General features: G+C 36.7%; 1 protein-coding gene across 3 annotated transcripts; it reads right to left on the reverse strand.

The window, feature by feature from the left end:
• Window positions 1-581: 581 nt before the first annotated feature.
• CHRNA5 (cholinergic receptor nicotinic alpha 5 subunit) lies at window positions 582-18,346 on the reverse strand. Of its 3 annotated transcripts, none has more exons than XM_050903050.1 (6): window positions 18,229-18,346; window positions 8,251-8,399; window positions 7,343-7,387; window positions 5,793-5,902; window positions 3,963-4,794; window positions 582-1,867 (listed from the first exon to the last, which is right to left on the reverse strand). In XM_050903050.1, exons 1-6 carry the CDS (start codon window positions 18,344-18,346, stop codon window positions 1,706-1,708), a joined length of 1,416 nt encoding a protein of 471 aa, XP_050759007.1. In that variant the 3' UTR covers window positions 582-1,705. The 3 variants fall into 3 exon arrangements, with proteins under 3 accessions (XP_050759007.1, XP_050759006.1, XP_050759008.1); XM_050903049.1 differs by having other exon boundaries at window positions 8,248-8,399; XM_050903051.1 differs by lacking the exon at window positions 582-1,867 and having other exon boundaries at window positions 4,053-4,121; window positions 4,501-4,794; window positions 8,248-8,399.
• Between the last annotated feature and the right edge of the window lie 2,079 nt (window positions 18,347-20,425).

Genomic DNA, 20,425 nt, shown 5'->3' on the forward strand with positions numbered 1-20,425 from the left:
ACTCCCTTTACAATCAGAATTATTTATAAATTGGTATTTAAAAAAAAAAAAAAAAAAAAAAAAAAGGCTTGCCTGGCATCATTTCCCTGCCTGTGAGCCTTAAAAAGCTACACAAAACCAAGAATGTCCTACAGGTGAAAACAATTTGAAATAAATATTCAATTATATTTAAGGTATGACATAAGCAATCAGTATTATAATCAGTACAGTGCCAAACAGTGCTATTCTAAAGGAGATACGGGGGGGGGGGGGGGGGGGGGGGGGGGGGGATGTATCCGTTTTCCAAATTCATAATCACTATAAAAAACTTACATTATCAAAGATACCACAATTTACATTAAACTTCTCACCTAAACATGTTATTATTAATGTAGTAATTTAAGCAAATAAAAACTTCCCAAGACTTGCTCTAGCTTGGCATTACTGTATTAGCCCTGCAGGATGCAGCTATATTATAAAGTACACTGACAAAACCTTGGTGTAGGAAAACCCCCATCTATTTTAAAGTCTCTTCCAGAAACAAAGCTTTTAAGAAAGGTGGCATCGGAATGAATGTAAAGAATTTAAAATCAGTATTTAAAAGAATATATTTTAATGGAATAATTAAAAAGTTGCAAGTTAGTTTTCAACACTCTCAGAAAAAAGAAAGTATGGAAAGCTGTAAGTCCTCGCTGCTTAGAGTTACATATGGTTCTATAAGTGAGAGAACCTATTAAAGGTAGCTTTTTAAGTTTGGTTTAACAGATGTATGAAAACTTAATCATCTGTATTTGGTTACACAGCATAATAATTTTCAACCCATTTCCTTCAGAAAGGCATTCCCCAAATTCCTTCTACCTGTGCTTAAAAACTGAGTTCTGAGAAACACACAAAGGCAGGAAATTATTAACATGTTTGCAACTAACATACTGTATCAAATTCTTCATCAAGAATAAAGAAATCTGAATGTTCCAGTCCATTAGAATACTTGTGCAATTTGGGAACTCATTTAATTGTCTTTGCCTTCCTTTCCATAGCTGATACAGAGATATCGATATACATGTATCCTGTAGGCATTTTAAGGCTTACTGTATTAAATGTTCATGTTAGTAAGATAGAATTAACAAGGTTTAAATTTAGCAGCAAATTCCACTGAAAATTTATAAAGGCAAAACATAGCCTATTTTTACTTATATGTTGAATATACAAGAAGTTTAACTGGTATTTTTATTTTAAATTTACTCTGTAGAAACTTTATACTTTTACAACACATTCAAGAGAGCTGATAAAAATTCTTCTTTGCATACTACAGTAAATTGAAATAAGCAACTCTACTGTGTAAATATCTGCAAATATTTAATACTCAATTTAACAATTTATATAGTAATTTAATAATTGGACTACAGTGATCATCATTAAAAAATTTTAAATCCTTCTATTTCGCAGCAGGTGTCAGTGTATGCTTTTTTTGACATATCATACATGCAATTGCTTGAGAAGGTCCTTTTAATTCTGACCTGATTTAGAAGTAACTTAGTAGACTGGCAATAAGCAAATTGACTTCTATGCGTCCTAGGGATGCCATGCGTTAATATAAACGTAATTTTCTGGTTTTGGATTTTTTTTTTACTCTATCAGAAACATGCCTACAAAGAATGTGCATGGAAACAGAGCTACTGCAAAACTCTTTAGAGCCATATTAGCAGGAGACAGATCCAAAAATATTTTATGCATTTGTGCTGCCTATATGCGTAGGTACTATTATACTTGCCCATTTATGAATAACAGGAATAAATAACACAAGTGATCCAATTATTGAAACCAGAAGAAAAGTCCATAAGAACATTCGATCAAGCACCTGAGCAATAAATTTCCAGTCTTCAACAACCTAAAAAACAAAGAGCATAAGAGTTGGTCAGTACGTGCGAGAACAGGTAAAAATGCAGTACCAAACCCTGCAATTCTTAATCACTCTACAGTACATTTTTTTCCAATCAGGTCCATTTGGTAACCCCCTTTAATAACTTTTTATAATTACTCTATGAGCTAGAACAGGAACAAACTTCCCTCTATGAAGACTGGTAAGCTATATAGACCAACACTAGATTTTAATGCAGAAACTGACCCGACAAGCACTGAACATCCTCAACTACAGAGAGATTAAATTGGTACGCAATTTTCTAACATACTGCAGGATTTAGGATTCATGCCACAGCCTCATCATAAAGTGGAATTCCCAGACAGGAGCTAGAAGCAGAAGTTGGGGGGAAAAAAAAAAAACAAACAAAACAAACCCCCCCCCCCCCAACCCCAAAACATACCCAAACCATCAAACAACCCAAACCAAAATTAAAAAAAAAAAAAATATATATGAACAGTAGACAGCAGCTGTTGTGTTACATACAAGATCTGAAAGCTGTGAAGTTATTGCTGCACAGAATTAGACACTAGGGAGAATACTCACAGTACTTTCAAGACTATTTTCCTTTTTGATAGGATTATTCATATCTATACACAGTTTTGCAAGTATAGCAGATATAATTGTGCAAGCGAATTAAAACCCTGCCAAACAATTGTCTTTGATTTGAACTGGAGCTATCCACATTTCCCAAGCCTACTGCTTCCTAAGAGGTAAGGCTACAACAGCACTAGCTCTGTAGTTTTTATTAACAACTTTTGCAATTAAAGCTTGCGTTCTCTGGTGCCCAAATAATAAAATACAAGTGAATCCCCAGTCAGCTGTATATTAATTTCTGAGGCTGAGAGTCACAACAACATTACACCTGAAAAACAAAATACTTATCACCTCTCTTGTCACTCACAGTCAAATAGAATAAGTTCAGTGAGAGAAAGAAAACCAACCCTTAATTTACAGGAAATTATGTATTTACTAGCAAACTATTCTATTTGTGTTTTTTATGCAATGCAGTGGTATTAGATGCTGTTTTAACAGTACAGGAGATACACTTATTCAAAATCTAGGCTGGATCCCTTGTGATAATGTCAGAATTGGGTCCTGAGAAGGTACGTTGGAGGAATTAGCTTACTCCTAGGCTAGCATGTGAGAACACGCTCTCAGCAACCAGCAACTTTTGAAGACAGTCATTTCTGTATAAATTGAAAGAATCTCAGGCCTTGCCATCAGAAACAGACAGCAGTATCAAGAGACCACACAACCAACTTCTATATTTCTACACTAGTCTAAAAATAGCATTTAAGTCTCTGATGTACCAATGGTGCTAGTTTAAAAACCATGGAAAGAAAACAGATTCATAATGCTCTTACCCGAATGGTGTAAACATCCATTAAGGATAGTTCAGAGTGCAAATGTACAGACTGAAAAAAAGCCTTTGACATCTTTTGATATAACTTAGAGACAAATAATAGTAAGGCTAGAAAAGAACACTCAAGAAGTCATCTAGTCCATGTTTGATCTCAGCACAAAATGACCAACATATGGCTATAGCTTGTATTTAAACTAATATAAGTTAGGGTATTAAAAATTGTTTTTATTTGGAATTGAAAGCTGCAAAATAAGGCTTAGCAGTATTTATTCTGAAAATGTAAGGCAAATGCATTTTTCAGATAGTCTTCAGGTACAACATTAAAATGAAAAATATCTACTTCTCTCATCATGAAAATAACATCCAGCAGCACTGTAGGGAACAGCTATGGTACATGCTCTTGTAACAGACAAGTATCTCTGACAATGTGTAATTAACAACATGAACTTACTTCTAGAAGAAAGCAAAAGACTTTAAAGAACCCAAGGACCGTACTGTATGAGCCCAATATCTATAAGAATTCTCAGTATTGTACCACACTTGTACTTCTTTCCAGTGGAAATAACTACACAGCTTCCAGTGAAATACAAAAATTGGAAATCCCATAGCACATATTTAATATGCAACTGCATAGTAAACCATTACTTGGTTTTCTAATTTCCAGTTTTACAAAATCAGTGTAATGACTAATACACTCACCTCACGGACTTCGTTCTCCTTCATAACATGTCTTGTAATATATCGGATAGAATCTAGAGCTGCTTCCAAGGTGTTCCTAGATGATTCTGATCCATTCATATTTCCTGTCTCCTCCTTCTGAGCAAAGTATCTATCTACATGACTTCTCATGCAAAGCAGCTTGGGAAGTTTGTGAAGAAATATCTTGCGAACCCAAGGTGCCATAGCATTGTGTGTAGACGAAGAGCGATGATGAATATTGATAGCAAAGACAGTTATCACAATGGACAATGTCACAAATATCATAGTAAACACCAAGTACTCTCCTATAAGTGGGATAACTTTAGAAGATGATGGAATAATCTCTTCAATAACAAGAAGAAAAACAGTCAAAGATACCAGTACTGAAGTGCAAAGTGAAATTTTTTCACCTTCATTTGAAGGAAGATAGAAGACAAGGACAGTTAGAAACGAAAGCCCAATACAAGGAATAATGAGAAACAACGTGTAAAAAAGTGGCAAACGTCTAATTATAAATGAATATGTAACAAAAGGATACCAGCAGCATCCATCAGTCCTATTTCCTTTGCTCCCTGTTGCAGTCACTATTTCCCATTCTCCATTATCAAAAAAGTCTCTTTTGTCAACATCATAATCTTCAAGAATTATATCAACCTGTGAGCCATCATAAGTCCAGGAACCAAATTTCATAGAGCAATTTTGGAGGTCAAAGGGGAAGAAGGTTACATCAATAGTACAAGAACTTTTGTAGTTTGCTGGTGGAGTCCAGGCAATGGTGCCATCATATTTTACTACAGTTTTTGTAGATGTTCCCTCAAAACGTCCATCTGCACTGAAAGAAAAAGAGATATATGCATGCAATTACAATGGGGGGGGAGTGGGTGTGTGTTTTTAAATAAGAAAATATGTTTTGTTATTGTCATTTCAGCTGTTTATCCCTTCTCCCTCTTCATAGCCAAAATTTTCTATTGTGTTCATAGTCAACTTTTTTTTTTTTTTTTTTTTTTTAATCTGAATCTCACACAGGTAAAGAGCTTTGGAAGAGTGAAGTCATGAAAAGACAATGAAAAGTCATGAAAAGATCCGTGCAACTGTCTGTGGTCCCAATGACTTATTAAAGGATTGTAAAAATCCTGACCTTTAACAGCATGACCAAACTCTGGTGTTTCTATTGGCAATACAGCATAAATACTTTTCAATTTGGCCAAATCATAATTATTGAAGAAAAAAAGTCATGAAGCAGGTGAGACAATACTTGTGTGCCACCTCCAAACTTGAATTTACAATCACTGCAACAGCCTTTTTTCCTGACTCAACAAGTCAGGAAATGTAAAAGCATTGTATATGCACCTAAGTTGAGCAGAAAGGTTAATTCAAAAGTTATTGCTTCTGAGATCTGTTAATTCTCAAAAAAACCCCCAAACAGCCAACCCCCCCCCAACCCTTACAGTTGAGTGTACTTAATTTTAAATCCATGCTGAATATGACTTAAAACAGCATGAATTAGTTGTTTCCCTCCCATCACTCTACACTATTAGTTTGTATCCAGCACTGTGCAAGACATTGTTTTCTAATTAAAAAAAAAGAGTTTACACGAAGAAGGGGAAATAAACTTTTCAAAGAAACTAGAAATTCCATAGAGAAGCAAAGCAAAACATTTAAGCATTTAACATGGCAACAAAATCCATTTGCATTCAGAGGCAAACTATTCCACACATTCTTAGCTCTACTAAATGTACACGCATATCTATCCAATGAGCCTCCCAGAAGCAGCTTGGATGGCAAAGTTAGAAAGTAAATGTATTTTATATGAAAAGATTATAATCTTACTTGTCATACAATACGATATCTGGAATCCAAATAGAATCTGATGGGACACGAATAGATGTTATTCCAGCATAGTCTTCAGGATTCCACCTTAATTTTACATCTATCCATTCCTGTGGATATGTGAGATGTAAAAATCATTATTATTGTGAAGTTGATTTAAGCAGGGCAAGACTGGATGAAAAATAGATAAAAAGGCAATTAAAAAAAAAAAAAATCAAACTGGCTTCTAAAATTTGCACACAACAGTGTATTTGCTGAACAGACATCTATTTACCTCATCCAATATTTGTTTTCTGTTATAAGAGCCACTTGACAGTATTTCTGTACAAACTTAACACATTAAAATCCTTTTTCAGAGCATGTATACATAAGCAAGAGCTATTATAACGTATAGACAATTAAATTTGAAAAAAGCTTGTTCTGAATGAATATCAATGACTTTGGAAGCCGATCAGAAGCAATTTAAACATTTTCTTCACCAAAAAAAAATCATGCTGCAACTCTCACAAGATAGTCGTTCCTATTTCTACCAGCAACATTAAAAATAGCACCATTAAAAGCATAGTAGTACTTTGGTAATTTTATACTTGAACTAAAAGCTCAGGCGGAAAAATTCAAGTTTCTAAGAATTCACCATCGTATAGAATTTTAAATGCAGATTCAGGTCAGTTCTTATTTTATTTCAACTGGTTCAACTGTAACAAGTTTTGCAGAAACTATTAAGAGGGTACAAAGTATTATCATCGACATATTGCCATCTCATACTTGCTGAGTAGTCTCAAAGTTTTCCTGAAAAGAAAAACTTTGCCTGAAATTACAGTTACTGAAAAAGAAGGGAATGGGAAGCAACAGGGAAAAAAACAAAGGAAGTAGCCCAAACAAAAATTATTTAGTAAGTTAGTCAGTATAATCAGGGTCTGCAAACATTCTTCTATGTTAAATCAACAATGATTTGTGAGCAGCATTTCCCAAGTTACTAGTGGCCATTAAGTTTAGCACTGGACTCTGATTATTAAAAAGCTTGAGGCTTTTTCCTGACCATAAACAAATATTCTTAAGAGGAAAAATTAGCTCTTTATAGCAAGCATATACAACTTTGAAACTGAAATTCTTCAGTGATGTTTATCTGATAATCTCGAATACCCTACAAGAGAAAGATCTTAAAACTATTATACAAAAGACTACACAAACCCTTACTTTTCTTAATATAGTTTTCGAAAGAAAACTTATGTACTGAAGCAGTAACTTTTATGGTTGGATACATGCACCTTGGTATATTAAATGGCCGTGCAATGCCATATCAGATTTCTTTTAATTAGGTAATTTTTTAAAATTTACCTTTTGTTTGTTTGGTTTTGTTTTTTAAGAGTTTTATAATGATTAATCCTTTTAAAGCATTTCCAGGGATCTCTTTTAAAGATACTACGTAAAATAAAAATTCATGCAACAACTAAGGTTTTTTGAATATACAACTAATTAGAAAAGTTTCTTCCAACTTTTGACTTGCAGTTATGAAGCTTCAGAATTTTTCATCGATATTTTACACGTACCTGTTTCAACCAGACATTTGTTGTCATCAATTGATTTTTCTCATCCTATAAAAATAAAGCATCTTTATGAAAAAAAATCTGCAAAGTACATTCATAGTAACTAGCTGCTCTAGTTCACAGAGGTCTGTAATTTAATAAACAAAACATACTTCTAAAAGCATTCGAGTCACTGATAAGTATGTTTATATGAGAACCTTTTAAACATACGATTATGACCTTTGATTATTTAACTGTTAAAAGTGATAATTTTCCCCTTCTGTGTCTCTTTTCTCCCTTCCAATTTTTTATTTGACCGTATTTTATGCAGTCTTACTGGTTTTCTATGGAAACATAAGGAACAGCCAACATGTGGAAGAAAAACTCCTCTTATAGCTATAAACAGTGAATTCAGTTTGAAAAGAATATTCTGAAGTGAATAAGTATCAGGGGGCGAAAAAATCTGATTGATCTCTTTTACATCACAGGTAATGCCAAGAGATAATCTTCAATATGGAAGTCACATATTTGAAGGCTTAGAGGTTTTTTAAGGCTGCTTAAGAGGGGAAAAAGAGCAGTATTTGCAAGTGTTCCTGAATTTTACAGAAATGAGATTGATCAAGTTTAAAAATATGTGGGTTTCCCATTGAATAAATAAATTAAAACACAATTCCCTAGGCTTAAGAATTTAACTTTTTTTTTTTTTGCTGAAAAAGCCACTAAACATGAGCCATTTGTCTTCTCAACCTCTTTGCAATCACTTTTTCATGCCCTCGCCTACAATGCATTTTTTATTATGTTGATAATAATTTTAGAGGTTTAATCTATTGTGTTTAAGCTAAAATATGCACAATTATTTCATATGACATTATGTTCCAGAATTTTAAGAATTAGGGGAAAAAATAAACAAACTTATTTACTATACATACCACATCTACTAGCTGAGAGATTGCAAGGCCAAACTTTATTTTTATTGTGTCATTCAAGCGTTCCACTGGACGAACCCATCTTTGATAGTCTTCAAATAAATGTTTAAACAAACGATCTTCACTTTTAGCAATAAAAGAAGGTTCAGATATACCTATATAAAAAAAGTAATTTATTAACATTGATTTAAACGAACAGTGTACATCTGCATTCCTGTGTCCAAAGAGCTACAGCTATGTTTATGCAGAGTTAAATTTCTCATCTTATCCCATTTTCTCTGGGAGCATGGTCAAGGTCTTGGAAGAAGAATTTTATAAAATTACCTGGTTTTATTAGCATCTCCATACCACTATCACACTTTTAAAATCTATGACTCAAGAACATTGAGATAATTTTAGTAATAAAGACAAAATGCACTTATATAATTTACCTGGTGCCATGCAATTATGGAATTCCTCTAAAACTGAAAGCTTATCTATTAGAGACTGAAGTTCTATCATTCTAGAACAAGGTGGTACTTTTTAAAAACCTACATCCACACTACACAGGTCTCCAGTACATTGCATAACTCGTGCTCCAGTTTGAAACGTAAGTCTCTTCATGTTTTATACATTATTTCTTCTAATGTTTGGTCACATCTATGATGTATAAACTTTGCAGTACTTGTAGAGCACTTTTTCCCCGACACTGTTTTGTATCTTAAACACGTGCCAATCTATTTATCAGTCTATCCTCTACCTATTCCAATGTTATATTGACTGGAAGGCACCTTTCTAGTTAAGTAATAGTATACATTCAGTCACTTATTTTTAATAGTTCTCAAGGAGTCATTTCAATACCTGGAGACTGACTGATGACATGGAACAACCAAAAACCTTTGTATAGCTTATAAAGAAGTGGAAACTAAATGTCTTCTTTTGTTTCCTGAGAGAATGGAATACATGGCAGAGCTTTGGAAAAAAAAGTACTGTAGATGCAGAAACTGCAGGCAGAGAGCAGCCCGGATTTTAAAAGAGATATGCAAGTTGTCCTAAAGCACCTCATCAAGCAACTGCTGTCCTTTATCTTTGGGAATCCACAAAAAAATTAGTTTTTTACTAATGTGGTCTCACCGAAGTGTATCAGTAGAAACCCTGCTACCCAAAAAAAGCCAAAGTTTAAGGTTTCTCCATTATGAGAACCCATGCAAAAAATTATATACCCTAAATAAGAGAAGGGCAAACTTGGGGAAGATATGGAGAGAGAGGGGGAAAAAAGGCAAGATCAGTGTCTAGCTAAGTAACTCAAGTAAGAACAGCTCTCAAAGGCAGTGTGAAAGACCTGAAGAAGGCCACCACTTCAAGAAGCAGCACAAACTACACACATCACCTTGAAGGGAATGGCTCCAAAAGGGTCTCCAATTCCCAGACAGAAGTCAGAGCAACCACCAGAAGACAGGAAGATATGCTCTAGATAAAGATTTTTACTACTCACTGATGAGATTTAAACTGACTGAAACTACTGCCGAAAAAAGACCTAACGATTATTATAGTCAGTTTAAGGGACAGAGTAAACTGAAGAAAGATGTTCACAATCATCTCTTTTTAATGCAGATTTAAAATATTATACCATTACATAAATGTATGGCACGACCTCTCTAGAAATGATGTGCTCACTAACAGCATCCATCTAAAAAAAGATATATCAGAAACAGAAAAGCACCAGAGAATGTCATAAAGAGATTAAAACCAGAGACAGTGATCCATACAAGGAGAGATTTAAAAGATTAACATTATTTTGTTTGGAGAGGAGGTGAATTTAGTGAACATAACAGATGTAGATAAAGTAGTGAACAATACATGCAGAAAAAACACTGATGGTATTTAACCTTTCTCATAAAGAAGGCAAAAGAAACAAAAGCATCAATTAAAGGCAGTATAAACAATTTCTATTTGAAGTTCATTACCATCAACATTTGGTAAATCAGAGATTATTAGACATTGAAGAGTACTAAAATTTTGGAATTGCCTGGGATTACTAAATTGTCAGTTATGTCAGGTAGCATCATACTTGCATAGGGTATCAGTTTTCATTTCAACACAACTTGCAAAATCTACCTCTGAATTTGATCAACAGTTTGATGGTTTGCATTTGTTGCAGAGACTTGGCTAACACCATTTAAGCCATTAATTTAGACGAAGCTAAGCTAGTTCTATGTGACTGCAACCACTGCAGCCTAGACAACTAAGACAGGTAACAGAAGTTTTTAAGTTCCCTCCCATTCATCAAAGTGCTCTTGTGACAGCAGCGGCTTCCTGCTGCGCTGCAAAAGGCTGCATTTACAGATCCTTCGGACAAAACACCTGAAGCACTGCACAGCCCAACCACAAGAAAATTCCCTGCCTTCTGCACTGCAGGTTTGGGGCAGTCCAGTAGAACTATCATTATGAATACTAACTGGATCTTCTCTGAAATTTTATAGTAGGAGCAAAAGCAGAATGTAGCTTAAGGAATTGGATCAGCAAAGCGGGAGCAGCAGGACTCCTTTTCCCTCCAAATCTTACCATACACTAACATGCTGCTGAATGGTTCTTGTTGCAGGCCAAATCAGCATTTGGGTTTTAAGACAGTTCACCCTTCTGTTTCAAAATACAAATCTATCTGTTTACAGTGTATTTCATTCATTCGCAAACCTATTGTTCTTCAAGGTGTACTATTTGTACATGCTCTACAATTTAACATATTTCCATTTCAAGCTTGTCGACATGTGGGTTGTGTAATAGCAAAGAAATGATGGGCAACTTGTGTTGTACCACTGAGCATACCTCGGGTGGATACAGGAAAACACATAGGACATAAGAATTACTGCCAAAAAGGATCCAGCAACAAAATGTTACACACACACAAGTTACTTTCACAGCTATTAGGTTAAAATATATTTATTTTTATTGATATCTTAGGTTCAGTGTATCCTCATTAGCCAAGGAATTTTTCTTATTTGTAACTATACATAGATTTGCCAAGTCCTGCTTTTTACAAATGTCCAAAAGAATGCTTCCTGAAGACACAACTTAATTTCTCTATTTCTATATCCCTATTTCCTGGATTATGAATGGTTTTGTGTATATTTCAGCCTAATGTTTCATAAATACTTGATTTTTGTATTAGCATTAATTACATTTCCCTTCTACAGTTACAACTCTCAACTGAATTTTTTGTACAATTTGAGAATGACTATGCAGCTGGGTATTCTCTCTCCATTAATTGACCTTGAAGCAATGCAGAGGCAAAGTTGCACTTTCACCATTTCTGTGTTCCTGTAAGATGACCTCCTGTACAGCGATACAGCATATTCAGGGTACATGCTGTTTCCAGATCAAACTTCTCTTAAAACACAGCATCTCCTCTGCTATGCTAAATGGGGACACGTTCCTTTACCACTTTTATATACTTACAGAATTATTTTCAAACATTTTACGGTCAGACCTACAGTATACTCACTGATTTATTAAGATGACTATATTTACTAACAATATAGTTCAACTAATTTTTTTCTATCACAGAAATATCCACAGTTTTTCATATTTCTAGTTTATTCTGTTTATTAATAAGCTGGGGCATACTGGTCTATAAAAGGCAGCTTATAAAAAGGACAGCTCCATGAGGAAGCTGGAGATGGTAACAATATATTAAGAGTCGGCAAAAATAAAATAAATAACCACCCCTACCTTTCCATTTTTTATTTAATAGGACCACTCAGCTCACTTGTTACACAAACTGCATGTGTTTCATTTCTCTTTTCTGTGTATCTGTATGCTTTTAAGATTATAATAAAGGGTGTAACTCTTAGATACTTATTGGTATTAGCACCACTAAAAAAAAAAAAAAAAACGTGAAGAACTGGTGGCAAGCAGAAAAAAGGTACAGAAGAGAGGAAAAAAGGTAAAATACAGCTAGTGGCTTAAGGCAGCAGACTGGCTATGCTGGCTGGAGAAAAGCAGAAAGAGGTTAAAACCTATGACTAGCAAGACTGGCAAACAAAAAACCCAGAGTACAAATCTCATGCTAAATCAGATGGCAAGAGATTATGGAAGCACTCACCCTTGCTACTAGCTCACTGCACTAAAAAAAAAAACCTCAGAAGATTTGTAGCCTTTGAAGGGCAATTCTAAGCATGCCTGTATTTGTGCAGCTTTATTTTTGTTGAGGTCAGGTAACTTCTGCAGTCTAAATCAAAGGTAGCTCTCTATATTGTTCAGTGATAAATCCCAATGACAATGTTTACTTTATAATTTACATCTGAAACTCTTCTCTGCTCACTCCCTCTCAGTGGGATCCCATGTTCAGCAAAAAAACCCTAAATCACATGAGAAAAAGCTGGATGGCCGAAATTTGAATTCTGCAAAAAGGAGATAAACATTTATGCACAAAGCAGACTAATGATTCAATTTTTATAAACTTTGAAGTAGTTGGAGCACACTTTTGACAAAATGGTAACTCAAAATTGTATTTAAAAATTCAGTTTCCTCCCTAAACATTTAACAAACTTCTTTAATAAAAGTACTTTGGAAGAGCTATTTAGAAAAGAAGAGGAAGCATTACATGGGTCTCAGATGCATGAATAGCATGACAAAACATGTACATGTCTATTTATTTTGTTAACATACTCAAGTCAAAATTTCACTAGTGCTGCTAATGGCAGACTTTTTAAATGCTTCAGATAAATTACAAAAGTCTTATTCTTTTGTAAAATCTTTTTACATTGTTTCTTACTGTACCATTATGGGATGAAATTTCTTAGCATCTTAACATGATTTAGCAGCATTATTCTTTTTATAAGAATTACCAGTGAAATATTTAGTGTTACAGCTATACCTCGTATCTTTTCATAAATTTTTGTTTGTTTGTTTTTAAACAAGAGAACATCATAGTCCGTGTTTCTCCAAAGAATAAACTTTCTTTGAACTCTATATTCCTCTGCGCTTCCTTAGATAAAGTGTCTAAGAACCACATTGGGATTGCAGGTATAACACTGGTCTTTATACTTTAAACAATATAATTCAAAGCATTTTCTAATTGATATAATTGAGTGTTAATGATTTCAGGTTTTCTTTGGATCGCTACTTGGTGTATTTTCAAGACAGGTCCATGGAGAAGGGAAAGGGTCACTTTTTAGAAGCCTAATGTTAAGATGTAGATTAAGAAGTAATATATATTATTAGTGCAGATTTATAATCATTTACCACTATAATGAAAAAGAACACTACAAAGGACAATAAACATGGCAAAATAGACATATTTTGTAGTTAACAAATGTTTTTAATGTTAACACACTTTAACGGTGTGCTATCATAACATACAGACTGTCATCCACAAATCTAACCACTACAAACTACAATTCAACTAATAGTTTGCCTACAAACCAGGAAGGTGAATGAATATATACAGTACACCTGCCTTCAGTACACTAGTATATTTATTAAGATGATACTGCCATTTTTTAAGTAATACATTTTACATAATTTATAACAAAGTAAGCACTTTGAAGTCTAGAAGCACAATGGTAACTGTTTAAATCTTACTCTAAAAATTGTTCAGTGGTCATTTTGAGAGAAAAAAAAGTTTGCCATCTTTCCTACAAACTAACTTATTCTACAGTAAGCATCAGTGCTTTTCCTCCTTTAAGTTTACAATTTTTCCCCAAACAAATCTAGTCACATCACAATATTTTGGTAGCTAGTGACAATTCTAACTGCAAGTCATATTTATATTGCAGCAGACAGGAAAAAGTGGAACAAGATCATGTTTAATATTAACTACACAGATCTCTCTCTGTCTAAGCCTCCCTTTACATTTTAGAGAATCTCCCACCACTACTTCATTAAGCAGAAAAGATATCTAATATATTAAATGAAGTATAAAATGTAAGTTTTATTTCTGTACTGCTTCCCCCCTCCCTTTAAAAGGATTGCGAGTCATACTTTCTGTATGGTCTTCAATTTTTTTGCCTACTTTTCCTTCTATGCTTTAGCAGTTGCCAAGAATCCAATCACTAACAGTCAAGCATTTAGTTAACAGTAAGCATTTAGAAAGATCAAAATCATCTTTACTAGAATTTCTGTAAGTCAAAGCAGGATTACTAACTCTACTCAACTTACTGAACAAAAGTCAGAAAAGCCAGCTATTACATTCTGTACTTCCTACAAGTATCTTTTTCTCCCCTGTTTAAAAAATAAAGCCAAAGCCCATCACTACACCTACAAGCATGGAAAAGGTGGCTATTCTTGACCATTTCTTGTCGGTAGTTTTTTTGCAAAATTTTTTTGCTTTCTTTTGTGCAGAGGTTGTCTTGCAATTTCAAAGGCTGAGAGTACAAAAGTGACAGCCTTGTATTTCTATCACTGTGTATTAATACATGCCTGGCAGCTGCTAGCTGCTGCAGGAACTTTTATGATTTTTCATTGACTCCTGGACTTTCAAGTTATTGGGAGGATTTCTGCCTTCTCTCTTACCTAGCACATCAATCTCCTGCCAACCAGTAGCAAAATAAAATGGCATATTGCGGACATGAAACTGTCAAGGATTTTGAACTGCAATATTGCTTAGCACTTACCATATGAACAGAGGTACAACAGCTGCATATAGAAAGCAGGGAAGATGTTTCTTACATTCAACTCAAATTTAAAAGATTAAAGTTTCCAGCTTGATAATTGGAAAGTAGAATTAAACTATCCCCTAATAGCTTAGCATCAAGAGATAATTACGGCTCATATTAATGCATTTACAAGTTTGATTAATAACAGCATAATATACTGCCATGTAGTTTGTAACTAATCAAGAAATAGATACAATCAACTACGGACTAACGGTCAGTCTTTAGATTAAGAGCTAACTGGAGCACAAACCATTCCTTTCTGAATACCTGTGCTATGGATTCTATCGTAAATACACAAAATATGCCAAAGAGCTTCCTGAACTCTGTAGTGAAGCTATTGCCAGCAGTAGTCTCCTGATTAACAGCCACCTATAGTGCTAACGTTACAGGTCTGTGGCATGGCACAGCATTTCCTCATGAGTTCATTGACACTAATATTCTCCATTCAGCTTTCAGCAGACAGAAAACTGTGATCCTTCTCACTGCCCAACAGCTAGGGTACATGAAAAGGCTGCCTCATGTCAGGCTGCCTCAGGGTAAAAATTCTGATCACTCTGAAGCCAGGTAGACGACTTCTGTAACAGATCCAGGATTTTGTCATTTCTCTTTATACCACTTTCAACCATTGCATCATTTTCATTGACTGTTGACCTGTCAGTAAGGACTGAAGATGGACTGTGAAGACAGCACTGAGGAATGCTGAATGCCAGCAGCAGAAAGTGTGTATACAAGTGCGGATAGTGCAAGGAGTAAAAGGTAGAACAAGTATGCAGAATCTTAAAAGTAGAACCATTTATTCATATAGATTTAGACGGTATGCATCATGGAAGTAAACACAAATCCACAATTTATGTAAATAAGACTTTTATGCAAATAAGACACAGGCCTTGGGCTTCTCACAAGTTGCCAGTGCAGCCCTGGGTGCTGCAGAAGTTGCGCACTGGCATTACCTTCTGCCCCAGTAGAATTTTGCTCATGTAGCTCGATTCTAGTCTTGGATACCCTGGAACATACAATCCTATGGCTCATAGAGATCAGATACTCTGTTCAGAAATCAGATACTCTGCTCAAAAACAGAGTAGGAGATTTCAGAACATAAACTATCATACAAAAATCAGGCTTTACCATTCTGAAAAGTGGGAAACCATGCAAGTACTTCCTTCCGCAGTTCCTTCTACAAATCAACACAGACATTTCTCCACAAATCAATGCTCATGTTTTTCTTCCTAAGAATCTCAAAAGAAAGCACAAAATATTTTAAGAGAAAAATCGCAAGAAACCCATATAAGCAGGAAGGTTTGCAGCTTCCTGTTGGGCAGGGAGAAGGATTCGACCTGTTAAACTGTGTGGAAAACGTTTGGGTGTATGAACTCCCAAGGAAACACTATCACAGGTCTGCAGCATGGCACAGCAGTGCTATAGGTGGTTGTTAATCTCGATTCAGTTTGTACATTTGAGTCTCACCTGTTAGTTTAAGATTCAGAGCAAGGAACAAAACTTATAATTTGATTGTATTTTAAATCAGCACATATTTTGTCTCGTCAAATCAGAGTTATTCAGGATAAAGGGTTAGTTCACCTCCAGACTACTAACTAAAGGAAACACCAAATCCATTTACAAGCACTCTTAAAGTATCATAAAAACAAAGTCACATCCATAAATCACTTCTACTCATTAAAATTATTACTGTACCACATGCAAAGCAATACCTCTAAAATAATTTTAACTGTATGTACATGATACTGGATTCAGGTTATTATTTCCATTTGCCCTATATTTTAATAATAGGGAGCTATAATGTTTTTCATCTTCTTAATAACAAATTTAATTTTATTTTAGAGCAAACAAATTGTGAAAAGAAAATTTTATCCTCACTACATATGATCAGTTCTCAATGAAGGCAAAACCGTTGGCTTGTGCCAAAAGGCAAAATTTGCCTTAACGTGACTGCAGGTTATTCCATACAGTTATATACACCATATAATGTAACATAATCATTTCACATAGTAATATCTTCTGTCATGATGAAAAACACTACTTTTCCAAATACTAAGACCAAGAATAATCTTTTAAATCACATTTAGCAATAACAAACTGAGGTTTTGTATGTTGAATTAAAACGAGATGTCAATACAATTTTGTATTTGCTTGTAAATATTGCAGTTATGACTTCAAGACGTTTTGCAAAACTCTTAGCAAGGTACCCATAAATTACATAAAAGCAATGTTTTGAAATAACTATTTCTAAATAATTCTTTGAAAGAGCATTGATTTTGCTCCTTTAATCTTTGTGTAATTTTATAAACACTTCAGCTTCACATGCTATTTTACATCCTTCAACTCTGAAAGTTACATCCTGATTGAATTATGAGACTGACTCTTTTGAAGTCAAAGAAATAACGCATGACCAAACTAAAAAGAATTTTGTTATAAATTCTTAAGAGGGACATTTTTATGCGCAGCCAGATCCATATGCGATATTGCAATTATTAAAATACATTCTTTAAATTTACCTCCATTGCAGCTGCAAATGCAAAGAGCATGCACAAATCTGCAATCGTACCTCGTCTGAGCAAGTGAGCAGAGCAAAAACTGAAAGCTATGACACTTCAGATCTTCCAAGCGTTATATTTTCATTTAAAAAGTGTAACAACTACATAATGAAATGTGTGGTAGTCAAGATTGATGTGCACCTGACAAGCCGTAGTTTGGCAAAGGCACTTTTCCCCTCTTCTGTGAAAGGGGCAGCTCTAGTGAGCCCGTTTGACCACGGTCTCTGTGGCTCACGTTCATTTTTTTAAAAAGTAGCAGAAGTCCTGCAATCCCTACCTCAGCACTCCTCAGCGACCGCCAGAACCCCGCTTCACCTTGAAATCAGCCTTATTTTAGCCTTGTCTTGGCAAAAGTTGATGGCGCGGAAAACGAAGCGTGATGCGTGGCGGTCTCAACCCCGGCAGCATTTCCCCACACACGCAAAAACCCGCCTCATTTTTCCACACGAAACGCGCTCTCCTCCTGCCCGCGCTCCCGCCACTCCCAGCTGCCCGCCGGAGCCGGGCTCAGACGGAGGAGCGGAACAGCCACGGGAGGCAGCGGCGGCCCGGCAGACCCCTGCGCTCTGGTACAACCTCCCCCTATCCCCGGCGGCGAGCTAGCCCCGCACAACGGCGGGTTTACACGAAAGCCGGGGTGCAAGAGGGCTCGTAACTCCCAGCTGACTGTGCCCTCCCCTCCGACACCCTCCCAGCTTCTCGCTGAACCGCCTGCCTGCCACCCACCTCTCCCCAGCGGCCCCGGCAGGGCGTCCCGTCGGCCCTCACCCACACGGGGCCACCCCCAGGCGCCTTACCCGCGTAAGGGGCGCGGGCGGCGGGGCCGGCTCCGGGCTGGCCGAGAAAGGGCGCGAAGATGCAGGTGAGGAAGAGCAGGGGGCGGCCGCAGCGCAGCCAGGCTCCGAGCTCCACCATGGCTGGGGCACGGCCCCCGCTGCCTCAGCGCCCCGCGGCGAGGACAGGGCGCAGCGACGGGGCGCCGCTCCTACCGGGCGCCGCTGGCCACGCCCCGCCGGGAAGCCATGAGGGGGCGCGAGGGGCGGGAGAGGAACGCGCGCGGCGGCGGGAACCGTTAGAATGGTTGGCGCGTTGCGGGGGGCGGCGGCGCGAGCCTCAGCAGCGGCCTCGGTAAGGCATCGTCCCGGGTCGTTTTTCCCGGCGGCCGGTCCCGGGGGTACCGACTCGGGGCCCCGCGCCGTGTGGGAGACGTGTGGGGCTGGCCGGACAATCCTACCGCTAGTCGCTGGCTGCGTTGCCTCAGCGGCCCTGCTTCGGGCGGGTAATGGCCATCGCCTCCCCCTCGGGCTGTCAGGAGAAGTTCCCTGTGAGGGAGGCAGGTGCTACGGGAAGGAGCTAACTAGCAGGTACCCCGGAGGGAAAGCTGGGGCGATCCCGCTGAGCGCCGTACCCAGAGGCGCCCCTCACGCACCGTCCCGTCGCTTCCAGAGTTAAAGAAAAGGCTGCCAGAGGCGCAGGTGCGGACCAGGTAGGCGGTGAGCCGGGGTCGCTGCTTCTGCCTCTCGAGCGACCTGCCGTGCCTCACTGAAACGCGCCAGCAGCAGCTGCAATGTAAACGTTAAATAGCAATGGTAAATCCACCTGGGTCAACATTTGTTTCTTTTAAACTATGTTTTTGGGAGGGTATAAGTTTAAGTTAATTTTAGTGAAAAGGAAAATGTTAAACAAACTATTAACTTCCATTCCATATAAAACACTCAGTAGGTTTTTTTTAAGTTTCTAAATCAGAATGTTTTGGAACTTTTAATCAAAATAGATAAACTGATCCAAGCTAAAAAGACCTAGGGTATTTCCATCTTTATGTATATTACAGATATATAACATATATCATGAATACTCTGTACAAAAAAAAAACCCACCTTTTTTTCTACATCAGATAAATAAAAAGCTGTTACGAAAGACAACTTTAAATGGACCAACTGTGAAATATAATTAGTGATTTTTCCTAAATCATCCTAATGGAAATGTACAGTGTACACATTGCCACAGAAAATAGAAGCAGCTGGCATTAATGCATTTTTTACATTTAAGATGCTGTTTAAGATTTTTACAGCGAGAAAAGGTTTGGAAAGTAGGGCTAAATGGCTTTACACAGTGTTAATCAGCTGCTACATGAAAAGTGCTAGATACCAGATTCCTCAGAAAAATGGGCCTTATTCAACTCAAATAATTTTAGCAACTTTGTACCTTCCTAAAATGAGCATTACCCGAAGTAGTAATTTCATTAAGCACGTTGTCAATGATCAAAATTCTTTTATATCAAGTGTTCATTTTATAGAAAAATAGTGCATCTCTTTGTGTAAATCATTAATCTTTTCGATGACGAAAACAGAGTACTTAAGCATTTCAATCCCTAATTGAATATTAATCTTCAATCTTAATTTTTAAACTCATGTTTTTCTGTATTGTCTTACCCTGCATCCATATTTAGGTTGTGCATGTCTCTGCAAGACATAATGCAGTTAGTACAAGCCATCCGAAGAAAGGCTGCTTACACAGTAGTTTCCTCCAGCACACTTCTAGTGACATGTTGTATTGATTTGAATGCTCTGCAGTAAATACGGTCATTTTATATATTGAGAATCCATTTGTATACTGCATGTCCTCCACAATCGAAATAGATATGTGTTAAAGGATGCAGTGTGTGACTCTTATTTTGAAATGCTCAGTGTGTATGCAGTGGTCAGCCCAATTTAGAGTAAATAAAAATATATTTTAGCCCAAAGCATGGCACAAAAAAACCTATTTTATTCTTTTGTGATACACTGGAGTTCTAATGTTTTCTGAGCGCTCCAAAAATTACTGGGTAATGTTTCTACTGAAATTGCAAGTCTGTAGTTTTTGATGACAACTGGTCCACCACTGCACTGCACCTGGTGTTCCTAACATAAGGCTAACACATAAAATCTATATTTCTGTTAACAGCGTATGTGCATTGCAGTAAATGCATTTTAGAGCCATAATGTCTAGTTAACT

This window comes from Gymnogyps californianus, chromosome 11 (genome assembly GCF_018139145.2).
Source record: "Gymnogyps californianus isolate 813 chromosome 11, ASM1813914v2, whole genome shotgun sequence".
NCBI lineage: Eukaryota > Metazoa > Chordata > Aves > Accipitriformes > Cathartidae > Gymnogyps > Gymnogyps californianus.